General features: G+C 33.0%; 1 protein-coding gene across 2 annotated transcripts in view; it reads right to left on the bottom strand.

The window, feature by feature from the left end:
• Window positions 1-799: 799 nt before the first annotated feature.
• The window catches only part of LOC142619540 (uncharacterized), a 47318-nt gene continuing 26609 nt past the window's right edge, over window positions 800-21508 (bottom strand). The window contains exon 2 of one of the 2 annotated variants that reach the window (XM_075792669.1): window positions 800-940. In XM_075792669.1, the coding sequence (XP_075648784.1) occupies window positions 815-940 (126 nt within the window). In that variant the 3' untranslated portion in view covers window positions 800-814. The remainder of the gene's footprint in view (window positions 941-21508) is intronic. The other variant, XM_075792670.1, reaches the window with a different exon arrangement.

Genomic DNA, 21508 nt, shown 5'->3' with positions numbered 1-21508 from the left:
TCCTCTTCCGGCCCTCCTTCCTTTTCCTTTTTTTTTTAATCTCTTTTTCAACGAACGCGGCGAGCTTTCTCTTCTTGTCCTATCCCTAACGATTTTTGGGCATTTGCTATACCTTCTGGATCTGCAATACAACAAATCACATAAACTACATTACACATCAAAAACCAGCTATTCTGTAACAAACATCAATGCATTAATGGAAGGGAAACATGTCAAAGGTTTGATCGCATGACACAATTTTTTTTTTTTTTGACTTTCAAAGAACTTGAGTGCAATCATGAGACCAAGATTAGCACTTTTTTTATTTTATAATAAGCATGAGACAAAGTTAGCTATTGTTCGAAAAGATCAAACCAAAATATAGAATCAAGAGAAATGTCTACCAATTCTAAGTTTAAAATTTTTGCAATTTAAATTACTTGATTGGACATTGAAAATCTCTCTAAACCAGTTGTATTCCCTGAATTTATATTTCTTAGTCCTTCTAAAAGATGTAGGAGTCAAGCCCATTGTAACTTCCAGTGAAGTTATACAGTTGATAGCCCCAAATGCATTGAAAAAAGGTTCAGACCTTCCACAAGCAAACTCATTATGCTGCAGAAATTGCACAACTCTAGGTTCAGTGAAAGATACGGATTACTAGAAAAAGAGAAATAAAAGAGAAAAAAGAGCCGGGGGGAGCAGAAACAGAAGCTGCAAAGGAAGACTAGGAAAAAGAACCCTCAAAAGTAATTAAGAGTGACATTGTTATCTTGTTCTATAGAATTTGTAATATATCCCATCTTCTCTGCTACCTATAAATGGCACAAAGAAATCAATACTCACCAAAGAACTGAGTGACAATGCACATAAAGAAGTTCAAGCTGCTGGAAACATTGTAGGCCATGGCAGGTGGAAGAGGTTTCACAATGGTGTCAATGCCGAATACTCGTTGAAGAAACTGCATACACAAAATTATGAACGGATTTAAATGCAAAATTATACAAAGGATGCAGATGGAAGAAGAAAAGAGGAGTTAAGATATTATTGAGAGCCAAACAAACATATATGTAAACTGTATAATTCCAAGCAGTAAGTGATGGATAGGCTATAAAAGTGTCAATCGACAGAAAAACAGAACATGACAAAAAAGACTATCAATTAATTGATATGCATCCTACAGACATGCCCATGCCCATAATAACAATGTGGATATTGATGGCGTTCACACACACAAAAAAACCCTCAAATCAATTTCAATGATACATCATAGAAGGCACAAATATGTGACCTCACTTCATAAATTGAGCCTTCAACCATATTAAGAGTCAACTATATGAAGCCTCAATAATAAGAGGCTTCAACCTCATGTTAATTGCATTACCACTTATAACAAAAGCTTAAACTATTAAGAAATAGTAGATTTAATCATATGACCATTATTACAACACTTCCTCTCACGTGTGGGTCTATACTCCCCTTTGATAAGTAGAGCCCGACAGATTTGATTTTGAACTTTTTCTAATTGAGAGGGTGGAACAAAGATAAGGTTAGAACTCAAGACCATCTACTTTGATACTATACTAAACTATCAAATGTCCCAAAAGCTTAAACTGTTAGAAAATAGTGAGCTTAATTATTTAACCATTATTCTAACTGTTTGAAATAAAATGACATGCCATTGTCTATCAACTTGAAACTCTATATAGGGTAAAAGTTCTCATCCGCTACAAGAATAAATTTTTTCTTTCTTTCCTTCTGTTTTCAGTTTTCTCTGCTGGGTAGAAGTTATCAGCCACTACTACAAAGGGTTATCCCATCAACTGCATAATTCAAGATTGTTGAACTTGTTTTCTTTTTTCTTAATTAACTTTTTTTCTCTTGATTTTTTGTAAGTCACTGTTTTTCCTTCGTAATTAAAGTGTTATTGGTAGCTGCATTATCTTTTTTTTTCTTTTTTTTTCCTTTCCTTTGGACACATTAAGGGTTTGTTTGGATACCGCTTATTGCTAAAAACTGAAAACATTGTAGCCAAGTAATTTTTAAATGTGTAAATAGTGCCGTGAGACCCAGTTTTAAAGTTATATTTGCTGAATTCCGTACTTGCAGGTTCCGTGAACAGTGTACGAGACCTACAGAAAAAAAAGGAAGATGCACAAAGCAACGCAAACGCGTTGCTATCCAAACCCAGCCTAATTTTAACTTCAAAATATAATTTTGCTAGTTGTGCTTTAGCTTCATTATTGGCACTTATTCCAACTCTCATTTGTTCTATTTCCTTGATCAAATAGTATTACACCTAGCTAATTTAATATGCATAGTATTAAATGTTATGGATTAATTGGTAAAAGAATCACCCCCATTCTTGAAGTAACCCATTTAATCCAAAAACACTATTTTAAAAAAAATTATAAAATAAGAAATGATTAGGGTAGTTTTGGATCAGTGATTTGTGTTGGCAGCCCCCTTGATGTAGGATTGTTGGACTTGTTCATGAGGAGAAACTGTCACATGGCCCAGAGACAAGAAGACAAGTGCAGTCCATTGTATGCTTTTGATTTTTGCTCTAGCTAATAGATTGCAAGGTAAAATCTGCACTCTTGTTGCATTTTAGCGCATCGTTTTAAACTTTTTTGTTTAAATTACAAAAGCAATATATGCATGGCACTGCAAACATTATTGTTGCACTTAATTAAATTTGTCGTTACATATTATATGTATTATATAGATGAACTCATGTATTGATCGCAATCAGAATGATTAGTCTAGCTAGACATGACATCTAACTTCCTTGTTAAAGATTTTCTACGGTTGTGTGTTAACATTCAACCAAAGAAAATGCTCTTTTTTCTGATAAAGAGACTGGCTGATTTTTCTATTCTTGTTGTTTTTTTTCTCTAAATATTTATTTATTTATTTTTAGAGAGTTTCAATATATAGCACCTGCTCCTGATAGTAACTTTTTATCATCAAACCAAGACATCAATCAGTTTTTGTTGTAGGTAGGAATTGAAATTTTTATTCTAATGTAAGATAACAATCATAGAAGTTACTAAAATGATTTGTCTTAGCTATTTCGAGGACATTGTTATTGTAATTCTCATAATGCAACAAACTCTACAATCAAGTTGCAATGGTGAATGTTCAAAATTTAAAGCATTCGGAGTTTGACTATAACTTACTTTTTTATGAGGAATTAATATCGATATTCAAAATTTCCCCATTGACCAAATCATTCATCCGAGTTCTTGACATCCAAATAACGTCAACGTTGTTCATAATTGATTGATCCATGGGTCAAGTAAAAAAGGATCTGTATCAGCATAAGTCATGTTTTTGGTATTTTGCTTAATCTATCGTCATTAGAAACCTAAGCTTGTACCTTCATGTAAATAGATGTGTGATAACCAACTAAATAAAAGTTCTCACAGGAGAGAACCTTCAAAGCTAAAAGCATTTAGTTTCAATTTATCTTCACCAAAACAGTGTTATGAATGACTATATATTGCTCGATTGTTAGACATGCCGTGATGGTTCAGTGATTTACAATAATTGAATATTGAATAGTAAGTAGTAATAAATGGCCTTAGCTATGTGCTGCTTTATTCTGCAATGCAAAGGAAATCATCATTCATGTCACCGTCCTATGTAATGCTTGTGTAGAAGCATCTTATTTCAATCCCACTTAAGAGGAGCATCCTTTTCTCTGCCTTTTGTTACTGGGTTATATATATATATAAGATTAATGATTTACAACTCTTTTAATATGAAGCGGCTGTTTAATTATATAAGTTTTTACCATAAGACTTTTGTGCTTTTGCCCCTTGATGTACTAGAAAGTTTTTCCACCTTTTAAAACTTTCACGAATCCAATTATTGACGGAAAGTTGTCCATACCCATTTCAGATTGTGACCAAGCAAAAGCTAAAATGAACCAAGTGACCTATCTCTAACTTAATTCGGTTAGACCTTGTTAAAGAGACTCAACATGAATTAGAATTGAAGGACAGCAGTAGACATTAGAGAAACCTGACCATACAACAAACTTGATTATATATTACCAACCATAACATCTGAGGGAAATTTTTCTTAACAGTACTCAGACTTGAGAAGGCAAGCAACAATGCAGACAAGGTTGAAAAATGTAGAAGGTAGCCTGCTTAGGTAAGCCCTCCTGTTGTAGTTGCTATCATTGTTGTATTATATCTATAAATTAAGTTTTCTCACATTCTCGAATGTATTAAATTTCACAGTGGAATGATGCTACACTTTGATAATCATTGTCATTCATTTTTTGAAAATTTTAAAATTTTTATATAACATTTGGGGAAACCATTAGATAAGTCAAAAGAATTTGCATCTTTTAATAGGTATTTAAAGATATCTTTACACTTTGTCTTTGGAAACAGGACTTGGTTAGGGAGCGATACTCTCTTGAAGTTGCTGCTCAATTTTTAGCCACCCCTATCTCGAGGTGAGAAGCTACTGATAAGCTAATATGGCCTCAATGTAACACATGGTTGATATAAGGTCATAATTAAGCTATTATTGAAAGTAGAGGGAATTCAGGTAATAAATTCTCAAGCAAAGGTCATAGCTTTTAGATGGAGACATCTGTGGGGATTGAAGCTTCCTTTGAAATTAACAATTTTTGTGCGGAAGTTTTGGCATGAAGACTCATTAACACATAATAGTGAAATGAAACATAGTGAGTGATAGTAAGTGTGTGTTATGCAATAAAAAAGAGGAAAACTAGGATTATTTATTCCTGAAGTGCACTTTTGCTTGGGCTGTATTGTTTGGATTAGATTTGAGCGTTAGAACTAAACTCATTTCTCCTTGCTTCTTGAAGCAGTGGTTGGCTCAATGGATAGAGGATCCAAAATTTTAAAAACAGGAATATTTGGTGTTCTCTAGATTGATGTTTAAGGGTGCAAAAAAATCTGCTTAAAAAGTTCTAATGCTTTGCTTTGCAGGTATGCACAAGTCTTTAATGCACAACAGCAAGATCAGAGTAACTGCAGGAAAGTACCAAGGCAAAAGTGTCCAGGTGTGGCTAACTATTGTGGGACACTAGCAGAGATGGAGGGTGGTTTTGGTTATGTAACCAAATACAGCACTGGCAGTCTGTTGTTGTTCTTCCATATGCAACCAAATGGCATGCAGTTAGATCAGATGCCTGGCTATACAGCTTGGTTTTTGCAGACTTGTTTCGATAATTTGAGAAAGAAGGTTCCTTGGCAACTTGCTATGCTGATTGAAGACCTCAATTGCATAAAATTTGGAGAACACTAGTGGTTATATATGTTGTGCATAAGAGAGTCACTGTAGATGTTGGGTCCCTGGCGACTCTTGCTTCAAATATAAACATTTTTGGACTCTACTACTAGCCAACTCTTCTGACATTATTGTATCAGAAAACCATACCCAAAAAGAAGAAGAGGAAGTTATCTTTACATCTTTTTATTGACTAATTTATGCCTTTGGCACATGTCTGCATGCAATCATTAGAAGTAACAAATCCTTTTCCTCTGCAATTTATTAGTAAGATTTTTCTTTTCTTTCTTTTTTTCCTCCCGTCATCTTCTTTTCAGACATTTAGGAGTTTAGTAGAATATATATAATGTCAAGTTTGAATGTAAATGGGTGCTATCACTTGATTTTCTCATCAGCCTGTGACATTAATAGCATTTCTCTTTAATTATGCATGTTTTTACAATATGACTTTTGTGCTTTTGACATGCTTTTAAGGCCTCTTTCTAACAGTGTGATTTATTTGGTTTAAAACGTATACTGGCTGTTGCATGCTAGGAATTGTAGAAACCAAGCAAGCAGGTCTGTTGTTGATCTTATTGACACAAGTTTAAGTGAGGACATTGAGCATTGGAACCAGTTATGTAGGTTATAATTACATTCTAAACTACTAAACTAATTAGACTTCATTAGCAGTACAAACTAATCAGACATTGCTACTAAACTACCAAACTACTAAACTAAGCTTTAACTACCTTCCAGCTATACTTAACAATCAAATACACAGTCAAGACTCCAATTTGATCAAATTTGTCTTTCTAACTTGCTATGCATGAACGGAAAATGTTTGAAACAGCAGGACCAGCCATCGTCTATCACTTGAAACTCTAGTGTAGTACAGTTGTACCTAGAAAAAAAATGACTTAAAAAGTAGCGCATGAGCAAATATGCTAAAAAGATGAAAGCTTAAAGCAGATCCAACACGCACTCAGCCAGTCAGCCATTGTATTATAGACTATAGTTCTCATTAACTAGTAGAATAGATTTGTTCTTTCATTTCTGTTTATCAGTTTTCTCTGATGGGTAGAAGTTCTCATCCTCTATTAATAACTAGCCGAAATCCCGCGCGATGCGCGGTGCATTTTGAAATATTTTGTAAAAAAAATTCTTTTAACCCCTTGTGTTCATTAATACAATTATTGTTAGTCATGTTTAATTTACAGCGTTTTAATAGTAGAACTAAATTCAAACCAAACCCTAGTTCCTAACCATAATCAAATCCTATTAAAGCTCAATATTAAAATTAAAAATTCTATTGAGTGCAGTTAGTGCCAAATCTACGAAATTTAGATTTGGAAACATTCTTTATATTCGGTTGCCCCTTTAAAGCTTTCAAATATGAAATTCCTCAGTTTCTTATAGCTAGAAAATATGAACGGAATTTACATTCTTTAATGTGTTATTGTGTCATTGTCTGAATGGTCCACTTTCTACAGAAGATTGCATAAAGTTCATCTCCTGCACATGTAAACTCAGACCTTTTAATTCACCTTCTTGCACAAAGTACATTAAGAAACACATAAACTAACATGAGGTCTACTACACTGATGCTTAACTACATCCATATAACACTCAAAATTGATTAAGAATGAAAACATTAATATCCAAATGTTTTATGGAATCAAAAGCATATCATTAATTAACAACAAAGAATGAACATTGACAAAGAGCAAGTTAAATTCAAAAGAGAAAGAAGACTAAATTTAAATGCACACGAAAAATGAAATTTGTGCTGTGTTGAAATCTAGCAATAATATATAGTTAAACCAAAAATTCCCTATAGGGCCTTTGAGCACTGTAGCACCAATAGGTGGCTAATGCCTAGCTGTAGTTGAAATGAGATTTTAATCGTGGATAGTCATTATTCAGCCCCATATTGTTTCAGTTACGTGAATGAAAGTTGGAAAGTAAGAAAAGGACGTATACTAATAGTTATGATAAGATGCTCTAGATTTTAACCTTTGCATATGATGATTATTGTCCCCGAAAAATAAAAATAAACCTTGTTGATTACTGAAATTAAAAATAACATCCCAAAGAAAATAACGGGTAAAATTGACCTCAAAGGGACATTCCAATTATGATGATATGTTTGTAGTATTTGCAAAGGTGTGGAGAGAGAGCAATTGGATACGATTGGATTCCTTGCCATTGCCCTTGTCATAGGATTTCATAAACCACTTCTTTTTATTTGCATGTAATAATTCCAACAAAACACCCAACACGTCAAAATTGCAAACTCTAATATAAGATTGATAACAACAAAAATTGATTTAGTTTATATTAGTTAAAGCACAGTATTTGTGTTTCCTCTTACTTAGCCAAGAACACAATCACTTTTCTAGAATAAAATTTCAAAAGGAGAAAAAGAATAAAAATTCAAACCCTTACGCACCATGTTTGAACTTTACAGATTCTAGAATGCAAAACCGTGATTTTGCCATAGGATTTACTCATTTCAAGCGCAATCTGTCCAACAATACATCAAGAATTTGAGTTATAAAAATGTGATTGCAAAAAAACGTGTAGCTAAAGATTTTAGAAAGAAGAAGGAAAAAAAAAAAAAAAAAGAGAGAGAGAGAAACATTAAAAGAAAAGAAGAGAAGTGATTGTAAAAGGAGACTCATGGCTAGAAGGAAGTGTACTAATTAATATATAACTTAGATAATTGCTAGAGGCGGGCAACTGAAGGGTTAGATGTAGAAGAGCTGAATTAATGGTTTTTTTTTTTCTTTCTTTATTAAACAATTAATGGTATACTTGAAAGTTTAAAAGTTATTTTAGTCAATTGAGAATTGAGAAAGAGGAGTGATGAGGAGTAATAAGTAATAGAAGAGGTGTAACTTGAACAAAAAAAAAAAAAATTGGATGGCTATCAAAGAAGGCACCACATGGCAGAACCTCATGCTTTCCCGCATGAGGTCTCTGCTTTTATATATATATTGATTTAGTTTGTTGTGGTAATACTAAGGTTTTAAGTTCCTTAATTCAGAGTCATACTCATATCACAGAGTTACAACACATTGCCAACTGGTAAGAGCTCACATTCCCAAATGATCCTCAAACAAAAACATTAACAACCTCTCATATAACACATAACTCAAATCTATAAAAACACAATTAGGAACCACCAGGAATCCCCCAACACTGCAACAGGGTATACTACTAACGACAAAGACACGAACTTTAAACAACCAATAGCAAGTAATCAAGAAACTAATAAATGGGTAACCAAAGAAACACAATTTAAAGCAAGTAATCAAGAATTCTCTCATCAGCAAAACAAAACAAAACAAAACAAAACAAAAAACCACAAAATAGAGACCTAGTAGTTACCTCGACAAGGGAATCATCAATCGTTATCGTCTTGGAATTCTGTGGCTTCCTCTTTGCCCCTCCATGGCATCGATGACATCAACTTCTTCTTCGCTGTTGTCATTTTCATTCAATTGCTGTTACAGAGAGAGGGGTAGTGTTGTCGGAAACTCGGAATATGTTACAGAAAGGGTTAGTACCGTGAGAATTGTTAACGCTTCTATCACACAAGCTTTATAAAAAACCAAAAAGGACATAATGGACTGAAGTGGACCGACGAGGATAGAATAGACCGAATAAGATCAATATGGACCTTATAAGACTGAAGTGGACCGAATAAGACCGAATAGACTCAACTAGACCCAATAGGACCGAATAATTCAGAAGTGAGTTTAATTGGTCAATAGTTTGATTTGTTCAAACGTAGGCTTAATAAGTCTCTATATAATTTAAAATTCATGATATTTCAAATATCCTAAATTTGCACGAGCAAATATTTTGTTTTTGATTTTAGGGTTAAATACATAGTTAGCCTTTAAATTTTATAGCCTATAAAAAAGTTTAGTCTACAAAATATAAAATGATTGCTTTTAGTAAAATTATATAACCAAACTAAAAACAAAGTGTGTACATGATTGGCTTAGGTTTGAGAAACCTTTTATTCTATATTAACCTCATCAAAGCCAAAAATTTCTCACCCAAGCTAACATAACCCAAAATAGCTCTAAAAATCAACTCAACCCAACCTGTAAGGGTCAGATTGGAGCCATTTGGAAAGTCTAATAAAAAAAATCATTAAATCATTTAAATTCTTTATTTAAAAAAATTACAATTTAGTCTAATATTTGAATTATATTAAAAAATATCAAAATATTAAAATAAATAAAACCATCAAATTCATACCAAGTATTTTTTTTAATTTAAAAAAGATAATAATCAACCAGACCCAAAGGCCAAAGTCGTAATTTTGATATACAATTTTACGAGTGGTGTCAGTGGAAAGAAATTATTTAAGCAAAGCTGAATATGACAATTATCAAACAAGTGGACTAGGTGAAAAAAATGTGGGTTGCGAAGGACATTGAAGATCATAACCGAACTCTATGTCTGAGAGAAGCGGCGGAAGGTTACGAAGCGAAGAGAAGCCGTGAAGACTATGATGGGGCTGGAAGCTCTAATGACAAACCTCACCCAAAAAGGATTGCAAGACTCCTAGAAATTATGGCCCACGGTAACTCTGACTGGGAGGAGTCAAGTGAATACAAAGTACCACAAAGAGCTAAGTGAAAGTGGCCTTGAAGGTTAATCAACTTTTTTCCTTGTAATTAACTGTCTTTCTTCTTAATTCAAGCTCTGTTCGTTGCTACAATGTCTTTTCTTGTGTAAAAATATTCATGGATTGCCCACCATATGTTTGATTAGAGTTTTCAATGAGACTCCTAGAAATTTGACTAAGACAAACAAAAGATTGCAACAAAAAGCTTCTTGTTGTTGTTTATAAAGCGGAGAAATAATCTGCTTGAAAGCAAGTATACATCAAAACTGGAAAGCTTTTGCTATCAAACGTACCGGTTTATTGTTGTTTCTTTCCATTTAGAGTTATACTTCACTCCCTCAAATTTTCATTAAGCATAGAAACTCTCCACAAAGTGCAACACACACACACACTGAATCGGAAGCAAAATGGGTGGAGAGGAGAGAGAATTGGAGAGAGGGAGAGATATTTGAGAGCAAGGTCTTGCAGATTTCCCTCTCCTTTGCTTGACAAAATGCCCTCAGTAACACTGCCACATCCTCTCGTTTTTACCAACCCAAGGTACTATCTCCATAAGTGTTCTGTCAAGCAAGTGGAGGCATCTCTGAACTCTTGTCCCCATTCCTGACTTAGGCCCATACTTTGGGCGGTCTGAATCAAAGTCTTAGCTTTGTGGATATAATGTCCATAATTTCGACTCTTTGCTATGCCATTTTCAATCCCATACCCCTACGCATATTGCACAGCTGCTGCTTAACCAAATTTCTTTCCTCCTACATTGACACATGGTCTGCACCACCATTCCACATGTTATGGAAAAGCTTGATCTAACCATTACTAATCCTTTGGTGGGGCTGCCTTTCTGTCTCTCCTTTTCTACAATGTTAGCGCCTCTGAGTTTGATAGGTAATATTTTTCTCAATCCTCCTTCTGCTTCTAGGTTCCCAAATCTAAGGATTCTAGTACTTGGATCTGCAGAGTATGCTAACTCTGAATCTCTCCCCACCCTCCTCACTGCCCTCCTTGGCCTCAATTTAGGAATCCACAAGCACAACCTCATGTTGTTTCCACGGCAGTTTCTTCAAAATGAATAAAGTAGAATTCCATGAATTTATGATTGTGATTGAGGAAAAAGTTCGGAAAGTTAATAATGTCACTAATTGTAATCAACAATTAGATGTAGATGCAAGAGGCATGCACCATGAATTAATAATTGCAATTGAAAAAAAAGTTAAAAAAGGTAGTAATGTCACTAATGGAAATATAAAAATTCTGTGAATAATAGATAGTATTGAACATGATGTATTACAAAGTGGCCTTAGCCATGTGTTTCCATTGTTTTGCAATGTTAGGAAAACATCTTACACCTCATTATCCCATGTAATGCTTGTGCAAAGGCACGGGTCAGATATATTTGTAAATTAGATTTTTCGTTCCTTTCTTTATTTTGTTTCCCCCTGGTATATTTTTTTTCAGACATTCAGGAGTTTAATAAAATATTTGTAATGTCAATTTTGAATGGAAAGGTTGGTATCAGCCTATCACTTGCATTGCCCCATTGATTTGTAATATTAAAAGTTTAAACTCATTTTATACATAGCATTGTTCGTTAATTATGGAAATTATTACCATATGACTTTTGTGCTTTGGGCCCTTGATATTCTTGAAATTTTCCAGACTTATTTCAAATCATAACCAAGAAAAACCATCCATGTTCATTTCATTTGTCTTTTTAGTAATTAGACTCATGCAAGCATACAACTATGTCGACAAGGTTGAAAATTGGAGAGCTGATTAGATTTGTAAAACCTGCTCTACTTGTTATCGCTGTCGATGCAATTGTTTCTTTGTCATTTTAACCTAATGAAATACATTTCATAGTGAATTGATAATACACCTTTATAGACATCAAAGTGTGTGTTTGTGTGTGTGTAGGGTTCCTATTTTATTGGTTGTCCCCATAGGAAAAGTGATGTCAAATGAAATTGCTTAGGCTCTCTACGTGGTGTGGCATATGTGCTAGTCAAAGATAGTTTCAGGTGGAATTCTAAATTAGTTTGAAAACCCTATAGCCAAAATGATTCCGAGGGAATTTTACAAATTCCTCTTTGTGTTGCTGCCAAGCTCATAAGGCCTCATTCCAAATCTGGGGTTTATTTGGTTGAAAATGATAGTGGCTGTTGCATACTAGGAATTGTAGAAACCCAGCTGGCAGGTCCTTTATTAATCTCACTGGCACAACCATAAGTGAAGACCCTGAGCAGGCTGAGCTTTGGAACCAGTTATGTAGGTTACAATTTCCTTCTAAAATGAATGTTGTTCTTTGGAGAATTTTATTGAATTTTCTTCTTGTGAGGGTAGAATTGAGAAGGCATTTGAGGACTTAGTCCATTGAGTCAAAGATACTGAAAGACCATATATTTTTTTCCTTTTCATCTAGAGAAATCAGGTTTGGTTTGATCTGTACATTAGAACTGATTTCATCCAGCTTCTTTTTATTCAGGCCTGGTTGAAGAGCTGGACGAAGGGGAGGGAGATTTGGGGATCTTAAAGTACTTATCATTGCCTTTTTTCTCTATTTTATGGTCTATTTGGACTTAGAGGAACAAGGCAACCGTGAAGAAAGAACCTTTCCATGCCACTTATGTGGTCTTGTATAAAAGTTTGATTTCAATGTGCAGGGTAACTGACATTTCAAAAAACAAAGAAAAACCTTAACAGCAACAGGATAAGCAAGTGTAGACCTTTAGAGAGTGTCACAACTGGCAACCAATCCTGTTGGAGTTGAGCTGCAAGGGGTAGGAGAAGGAAATACAGGGGATCCAAGATTTTTTTGAAAAAAAAGAGCAGGTGCATGTCCATGGCTGGTTGTTTCAGCCGAGCATTTTCTTCATTGTTAATCTTTTTATGGATATTCACAAAATAACATGACACTTCCACTAATAGATATTGCCACAAATTTTCAAGAATAAATTCCATTAATTGTATGTGCATGCATGCAAGCCAAATACATATTATACATGAACAAAAGCTCTAGGTAGATATTGCATTCCCCTTTGAACCTCCTAAGTTTTAACACCAAGCGACTTTGTACCTTTTCATAACATCGTTAAATGATTGCTATTCACATGTGGATTGACAGGCATCACACCTAGAAGTGATCCCCATAGCTAAAATATCAAAAGAGGAATGTAAATGACATAAAAATAAATAAATAAAATGAAAATTTTAAGCAAAAGAATCTATTATTGATCTAGAAGCTCCAAGAAAGCCTACTTGACATGCCATCCATTCTTTAACTTCAAACTATTTGGATGGTCAAAATGACAGCCTCCCCTTAAAAAAAATGCAAATGTATTTGACACACACACACACACACTAAAACAGAAATGGGGATCATGAGAATGGCACATATTAACTAAACGACAAAAATATATTCCAGCTTTCAGTATGTTCCCTATTGGGTATTACATCACTTCTTCTAGTTTGTCCAACTCTTCCTTTATAGCATCTTCAGGCTTTGAGATTTCTCTCTGTTTGTATTCTTATAATTAAGAAATAGGTGGCAAAGTTGGCCAATAGAGAGGTTGTGGTGAAGGACATTCAATGGCTTACAATTGTTTGGGTTTGACAGGTGGACATATGTCCCGGTGGGGCCTTGATCCCTAGTAACCATTGCCCCTAAGTTTTTTATGAACAATAGCTTGGATAACAGGCGGCAAACTCTGAATCTTGTACTCTTTTCTTCTTGTGCTGCTTTGGTTTCAATGTGCGAAAAAAGAATGGCAAGACAAAGCTTTTTGTTGGTGTTTTAAACAGAAGTAGAAATCATGTGCTGGAAAGCAAGTAAACATCCACACTGGAAGCTCTCACTGCCAAAGGTATATTGATTTATTGTTCTATCCCTTGTTTTTTTTCTTACATTCAGAATTAGGCTTCTGGGTTGTCCTTATTTAGAAGTCCATAAACACAAGCTCATTAGTAAAGTCATTGAATTCTAATTTGTATAAATTTCCTTCTTGTCCTTTCCATATATTATGGTTTGCTTTATGTTAAAGTATGCAAAGGGGTTTTACTTATTTGGAACTTTTAAAAGGATTTTTTTTTTTTTTTTTGATCTGTCCAACAAAATAAGAATCTCTCATACAGCTATTCTAAAAAGCTAAAATCATATACTTCCATTTTATCAGTCACCAAGAAAAAAAAAAAAAAATTGTTGTGAATGGCTACGTATTACTTGATTGTTAGACTTGATTTGTCATATCAGTGATTTACCATGAGAGAAGTATCTTTTTGCAAACATTAATATATTATATTGAATGGTAAGTATTACTAAATGGCCTTGGCCATGTCCTGCTTTTATTTTTAAAGTTAGGAAATCACCATAAACCTCATTCTTCCATGTGATGCTTGTGCAGAAGCATTGGTGAGTCCTCAATAATATTTGAATCTTATTTAGAACGGAAATATCTTTTTCCTCTGCTTTTTCATAGTTATATTATTCTCTCTTTCTTTCTTTCTTTTCTTTTGGTTTTTTTCCCAGACATGTAGGAGTTTAATAGGTTACATTGTATATGTGTGTCAGATGTCAAGTTTTGATGGAAATGGGTGCTGCCACATGTAAGTGCCCTGTTAATTTGTAATATAGATGGCTAAAAAATCCTTTTATGCAGGATTGTTCAGTTTAATTATATTGGTTTACTGATAAGCTGATATGGCCTCATACAACTCCTAAACATGGTGAGTGAAACTATATCTTATGCTATGAGGAAGAGGAAACCTTGGATCATTTATTCCTGAAGTGTAGTCTTTCTTGGGCTGTATGGTTTTGGTCAGATTAGACCCTTAGAACTTTGTGCATTTATCCTTGCTCTTTGAAGCAGTTGTTGACTTAGTGAATGGAGGATCTACATTTTCAATAGCAGGAATATGTGATGTTCTCTAGATTGTCATATCATAAATCTGTTGGCCTTGTGGTACAACCTCAACAAAGTGATGTTTGAGGGTGCTAAACAGGCTGGCTTATGGATTGTTAATGCTCAGTAAAGCTTTTTTTTTTCCAGGTATGCACAAGGCTATCATGCACATTTGGATCAGAGTAACTGTAGGAGAGTATCGAGGCAAGTGTGTCCAGTTGTGGAGGGATAGCTGGTGTTGCTGACAGTTAAGCGACACTGGCAAAGACGGTGCAGATGGAGTGGTTTTGCCTAAATCATGTTGCTGACAGTTAAGCGACACTGGCAAAGCGTTTTAGACTAATTCGGTCTTAACTCGATTCTTTTTGTAAGTTTTCTTTTCAAGTTTAGCTCAATTTGTTTTCTTTATTTTTGTGTTGAAAAGTATAAAATTTATTATAATTGGGCTAAAATCTTTAGTTTTGAGTTTTAAAAAAAAAAAAAAAAAACTAAAATAGACATTAGAAATTAGAAATATAAACCTAAAAATGATAATTATTCAAAAGTTTTATTTGGTTCATATTGGTTCTATTTGGTCCATTCTGTCCTCTTCGGTCCAATTTGATCTATTCGGTCCTATTTAGTTCATCCCGTTCACTAAACTTATCTTCAGTCCTATTCGCTCTTATTCAGTCCACTTTCATCTAGTTCGGTCCTTTCAGTCCAAATTAACTCTATTTGGTTCAGATTGGTCCTACTTTGTCCTCTTCGTTCTAATTCGCTCCATTCAGTCCACATTGGCTCTAGTCGGTCCACATTGGTCCTATACGGTCCATTTTATCCACTTTGATCCGATTCAGTCCTATTCAGGCCATTCGGTCCACTTTATCTGATTCAATCCATTTTGTCCACTTTGGTTTTAATTGCTTCATTTTTTCCACTTCCGTCCTATTCAGTATGTCCACCTCAGTCCAATTTGGCCCCCTTTGGTCCATTCTATCCACTTTGGTCCATTCGTTCTAATTCGGTCCATTTGGTCTTACTCGGTCCACCTTGTCCCTATTGTTAATGCAACACAAATTATGTTTACTGTCACATTAAATTACTCTTTTTTTGTTAATAAAATTAGTATTTCTATCACATTTTGTTCTGTTTTTTCGTTTTTTTTTTTTGCGATGACTTATGGGCCCTCAAATTTCAACTTTGGCCCATTACATTGCATTGATATCTTGCATGGGCCTGAAGGCTGGAAGATCCCTCCAATAAACGATAGACAAACAATATAACAAATTATAAATTTATAATAATTCATGGATTCAACACTATTATTAGCAACCTATATATATCATGGTACTCACCTTGGTCCCTGTGGTTTATCAGATCTTAAACTATAGAGTTCATGGTAGCTAAAATTGTTGATTTGTTGAGTGCCTTTACAGAACCATTATTATCCAACGATTTGTTGTAACAATAAATACTGATTTGGTGTTTGATTGGGTTGGATCATTGAGTGCCAATGCCTCATCTTATCATTTTCTTTGACATATTGAGCTAAAGATGCATATCTAACGTTGGTTTGAATAGGCTTATTTGTTGCATTTTTTATTTGTTAAATTGGGTTTGGATTTAGGTCCAATGTTTCAATGTATTGGATTTGACACAAATAAGAACAATTTTTATTTATTGAATTTAAATAAAATATTATATGTTTAATTTTTTTTAAAATGAGACAAAATATAAATAATTTAATGATATGGAGGATGTTGCTGAATTTAAATGTTGAATAAAATAGGATGAGAAGAAAAAAATAGTAAAAATGAAATGTATAGCAATAAACACCAAAATATTTTAGTTATGCTATCTAATAAAATAACATTATATTATTATATACTATTTTTATAATGCAATAGAATAACATTTAACAAATAATGAGAATAAAATATATAACAATATAAAACATAAAACTAAATCATATCAACCCAAAGGAGAACTCTAAAGAATACAAAAGTATATCAACCTAAAGTAGAGATGCAAGGAAAAAAAAAAAAACCAAAAACTGAGAGAGAGAGAGAGAGAGAGAGAGAGAGAGAGAGAGAGAGGGAGAGAGAGAGAGAGAGAACCTCTTTTGTGTGGAAAAATAGAAAATTATGCATGGAATGAGAGAGAGAATGAAAAATTTATAGTATGAGAATAAGAATAAGAAGTGTAAAAAATAAAGGAAGACAAAGGTCTAGAAGAATAGTGATATTAAGGTAAAGAGTAGTAGGGATATGAAAAATTAAAAATGGAATTGATAATTTTAATAATAAATAAGAATAGTTAAAAATAAATAAATATGATATTTTGATTGTAAGATAATAGAGTTTTTAATGCACTTTAAGTGTTAAAAAATCATATAAAAAATTGGGAGAAAAAATGATATTGATATGGTTGTTGATGTGGTTTAACTAGAGCGTAGCAACAATAAATGTTATGCTTTAGTTTTTTGATATATATAAATATAAATATAGATTAGTGGATGTATTAGTCATAAAGTTTCCAGATTCTAATAAGCATTTAAATAAAAATAACTTTATAGTTTTTCAAAAAGCAATAAGAGCAGGACTTCTAGGAAATTACGCAGAATATGTAGGAGTAATTGTCATCAAATTTCCACTACAGTGCTAATCCAAAAAAAAAAATAAAAAATCATAAAAGCATGATAAAACGTAAACAAGACTTTTCTAGGTACTTGAAACTTAATATTTCTTCTCTTTTTCTTAATGGGGGAGTAAGTTACTTGCATATAGCTCTAATCAAGTTCATTCCATGTGACACGTCTAAAGAAACCAAAAAAAAAAAAAGCAAAGTCGAGCAAATGGATTCAAGAATAACCAGCCTTTCATTTTTTGAGAGCATTTCCTAAGCACAGAAACAAATAGTACAACATAAATAAGTTGTTCTATTCTAGTAGGGAAATAAAAGACATAAATGTGTAAAATTTGTTGCCTCTGTCCGACAGGTATGGGAAGCAGATTTTGGATGGGTTGATCGCCAAAAAACTTCAGAGGGTTCCTTCCAAAATTTGGTTGAATTGATCACTCAACAGTCACGCAAGCTTGAGCTCTTCATCACCATTGCTTGGTTCCTTTGGTACAGACGGAATAAACTCAGGCTAAATGAGGTAGCTCTCCCTCTAAACCAGGTGGTTTATGAAGCAAAGAGATACTTGACTCTACATCAGCAGCCGGTCAACTCACTCCCAAAAAATCAGCCACGAGCAAATGAAACAAAGTGGAAGCCTCCAGATTTCAATGGTTTCAAAACAAATTTTGATGGAGCCATGTTTTCGGACAGGGGAGAAGCAGGCTTGGGGGTGATAATACGCAACCATGAAGGAGAAATCATTGCGGCTCTCTCTGAAAAAATCCCTCAACCCCCTTCAGTTATTTGCTTGGAGTTATTAGCAGCAAGGCGTGCTGCCATTTTTGTCCACGAAGTAGGCATTCATGAGTCCATTTTCGAAGGAGACTCGGAAATTGTCATAAAATCCCTCCAATATGGGGATATGTTACAATCTGCTTATGGTCATCTCTTTCGAGACACTATGTTCTATGTCAATTCCTTGAGATCCTATAGTTTTTCCCACACCTATAGGAGAGGAAATTCTGTAGCTGATGCTTTAGCAAAAAAAGCTAAATTTAGTTTTGATTTAACTGTATGGATGGAGTCTGTTCCACCAGATATAAACCAATATGTAATGGCAGATATGCCTCTTTCTTGAGTTTTTATTGAAATTTCAGATTGGATTCTCAAAAAAAAAAATGTGTAAAATTTGTTATAAAGCGCTAGAACCTCAAATTTATCTTCCTTCAACTTGTTTTACTTCAGTTTTAAATTTTATTTGAATGTGCTTATTGTATAAATTGTGGTTCTAAGATTTATTAGGATATGTTATGATTTATTCCTATGAAACTGTGGGTTGGGTACAGTGGGTCAGTAGATTTTGTGATTTGACTTGGTGGGGGGTTTGAGGATTGGTATCTGTTGGGAATCAAAATCTTGTGTTTATTTCCGTTACCTAATCTTGTGTCTCACTCTCTCACTTGTTTGAAAATAGTTTTGTGCCATTAGATAATCTTACTAACTAGCTCCATGAAATAATTTTCCCCTAAGCTTTTTGACTTTCCACTAAGCCTGGTATTTATACATAAATAAATAAAAAGTTTTTCACTAGAGCATTTATGCCGTCCACGATACGACGACATCTAAATTGAAGAAAGTAATATCATAAACTTTACAGTGGATAACCATGAAGCTAAATTTATTGTCTCACGAATTTTTTTTTTTAATTTTTTTTTTAAAGCCTATTGCCCCTAAAAACTTGCTATTAGAAAACTTAAGTTATTATAAAAAAATTTATGCTACAAAAAAAAAGTTATTATAGAAAATTTAAAAGGACTTTAGAATATGTTTCAAAATATAATTGTAACTTTAATATATACATACAAAACATACATTAAAAAGAATTTAGAAAGAAATAGAAATCCATAGAATTTTAATATTACAGTTTGTTGTTTAGAGAGAAATTCTTTATTATATATGTTGATGATGACAAACGGTGAGGCTGTCATGTTAGTTTCTTGTAATCATCTTTCATTTCTTTTAACATAGTTGAATAATTTTCTCACTTTCACACCTACTTACTTTGTTTTAACAATTGATTTGTTGACTCTCTCTTTGATTTCAATGCGGCAATATCCAATGCCCATTCTTAAATTTATTAGTAGAATAGTCCTAGTTGTTGTTTATGATTCTGTTTCCTTTAAAACATGGAAAGCCCACTTCCTATTTTTGAATTTAATGGCTCTTTACGTTAAACAACACCGTTTTATCATTTAATGGCACGACGGAGTTGGCATCGTTTTTCTATTAAAGAAGAGCTATATATGTATATAATTAAAAAATATATTAAAATCATATTATGTCATTTAAAAAATTAATTAATTTTTTACTTTTTCCACTTCTCTAAATAGTACTTATTTTCCTTCTTTTACGTACCCCTGGCTAACCTGGAAAAAAAGTACTTACTATATATAAATTTTAAAAATATTATGATTTTTTTATCCTTAAAAAATATTTGTGACTACCCTAAATTTTTTTAGGCCCAACATAATTAAAAAATAATTAATTGTATTTAAAAAAGAACTCTAAATAAATTTATTACTAGCAATTAAAAAACAAGTTAAATAAAAAAAAATTAGTTCACAAATCTAACAGGTAAACAATGCTTTGCACATGAAGCAAATAGAAAATACATTGTCATAGTGAAAGGTCTCACCCTTATACCAAAGGGCAAGATTAATGGCAACATCACTCACAAAGATCCAAAATTGACAAACAACACAGCTATATATATATATACATACTATGCAGAGAATTAATTAATTAGTGGGTGCATTATTGGTCATAAACTTTATAGATTCATTCCACTAAAGCATTTATGAGTGACTCATCATGATGGCATACTGATTTTGAATAGATAGAAAGAAATCAATATGAATAAAATTTTATAGTTGGTCAATAAGCAATATAAATAGAGGACGTTATAGGCTATAGCTGGCAACTAGGAAGTTACTCTTTTCCTTCTTTTCGTCCATGCAGAATGTGTAAAGTCAAATTTTTACTTATGTAGGGCATGTTTGGTAACTGTTTTCGTTTTCTATTTTCGTTTTCTTGTTTTCAAGGGAAAAAGGCAAAAACAAATTTTTTTTTTTTTTTTTTCTGTTTTCAAAATGAAAAACACGTTTGGTTAGTTGTTTTGAAAAACACATTTTTCAAAAACAAAATTCAGGAAATTTGTTTGGTAGTTGTTTTTGAAAAAGTTGAATTTTGTTTTCTTTGGTTAATTTTTTTTAAAATTATATTTATTCTAATTCAAAAACATGTTTGCTCCAAAGTACTTAAAATCCTTACACCTATTGAAATTATAAATCAATTTTTTTTGTATATAACAAGCCTAAAACTTTAATTATATAAGTAAGATTGAAACTATAACAATTATCAAGTGTTATAAAAGATAATCAATAACTAAAAAGTTTACTACATGGCATCAATGCCAGGGAATCAATTTCATCCAAAAACAATTGAACCGTTTCCTTTCATCTATTATAATACAATGAAACATAAAAACAACTACAAAACAACCTTTATAAACACAACCATCAAATACAACTAAGAAATAGCTTCCAAGCTTCAAACAGACATAGCTTCTAATTAATAGTGCATTTTGATCACCATGAACCCAACCTACCCAAAAATGCCATTCTCCTTATTATTAGCTAAATGGTTTACTTAATTAAGGGACTACATTCTCTACTATATACTTAATTTATGTTGGTCACGTCATTTGGAAAATAGTAAGTCCAAGGATACACAAAATAACAATCAAATACAAGTAAGAAATAGCTTCCCGTGGACATCATTAACCATTAACCTCACATTAACAATTGACACTCAACAGTAACAGATTGGGATCTTGAGGTTTTTTTTTTTTTTTTTTTTTTTTTTAAAGCACAATCTCTTAAATTTAAATCACATATACTGTTAATTCAAATCATTCTCAACAACAACTAACAACAACAGAAACAATTCAATCCTTTTATGAATTTCTAATGCACTTGAGGTACAATATACTGGCTTGCCTTAGACTTTCAATCATGTGTAACTTAAGACATCCTCTGCCATTTACTTAGAAGGTCTTCGGCATTGC

The sequence above is a fragment of the Castanea sativa genome, chromosome 12 (assembly GCF_040712315.1).
Source record: "Castanea sativa cultivar Marrone di Chiusa Pesio chromosome 12, ASM4071231v1".
Taxonomy (NCBI): Eukaryota; Viridiplantae; Streptophyta; class Magnoliopsida; order Fagales; family Fagaceae; genus Castanea; species Castanea sativa.
This window is presented reverse-complemented; position numbering and strand designations above follow the sequence as displayed.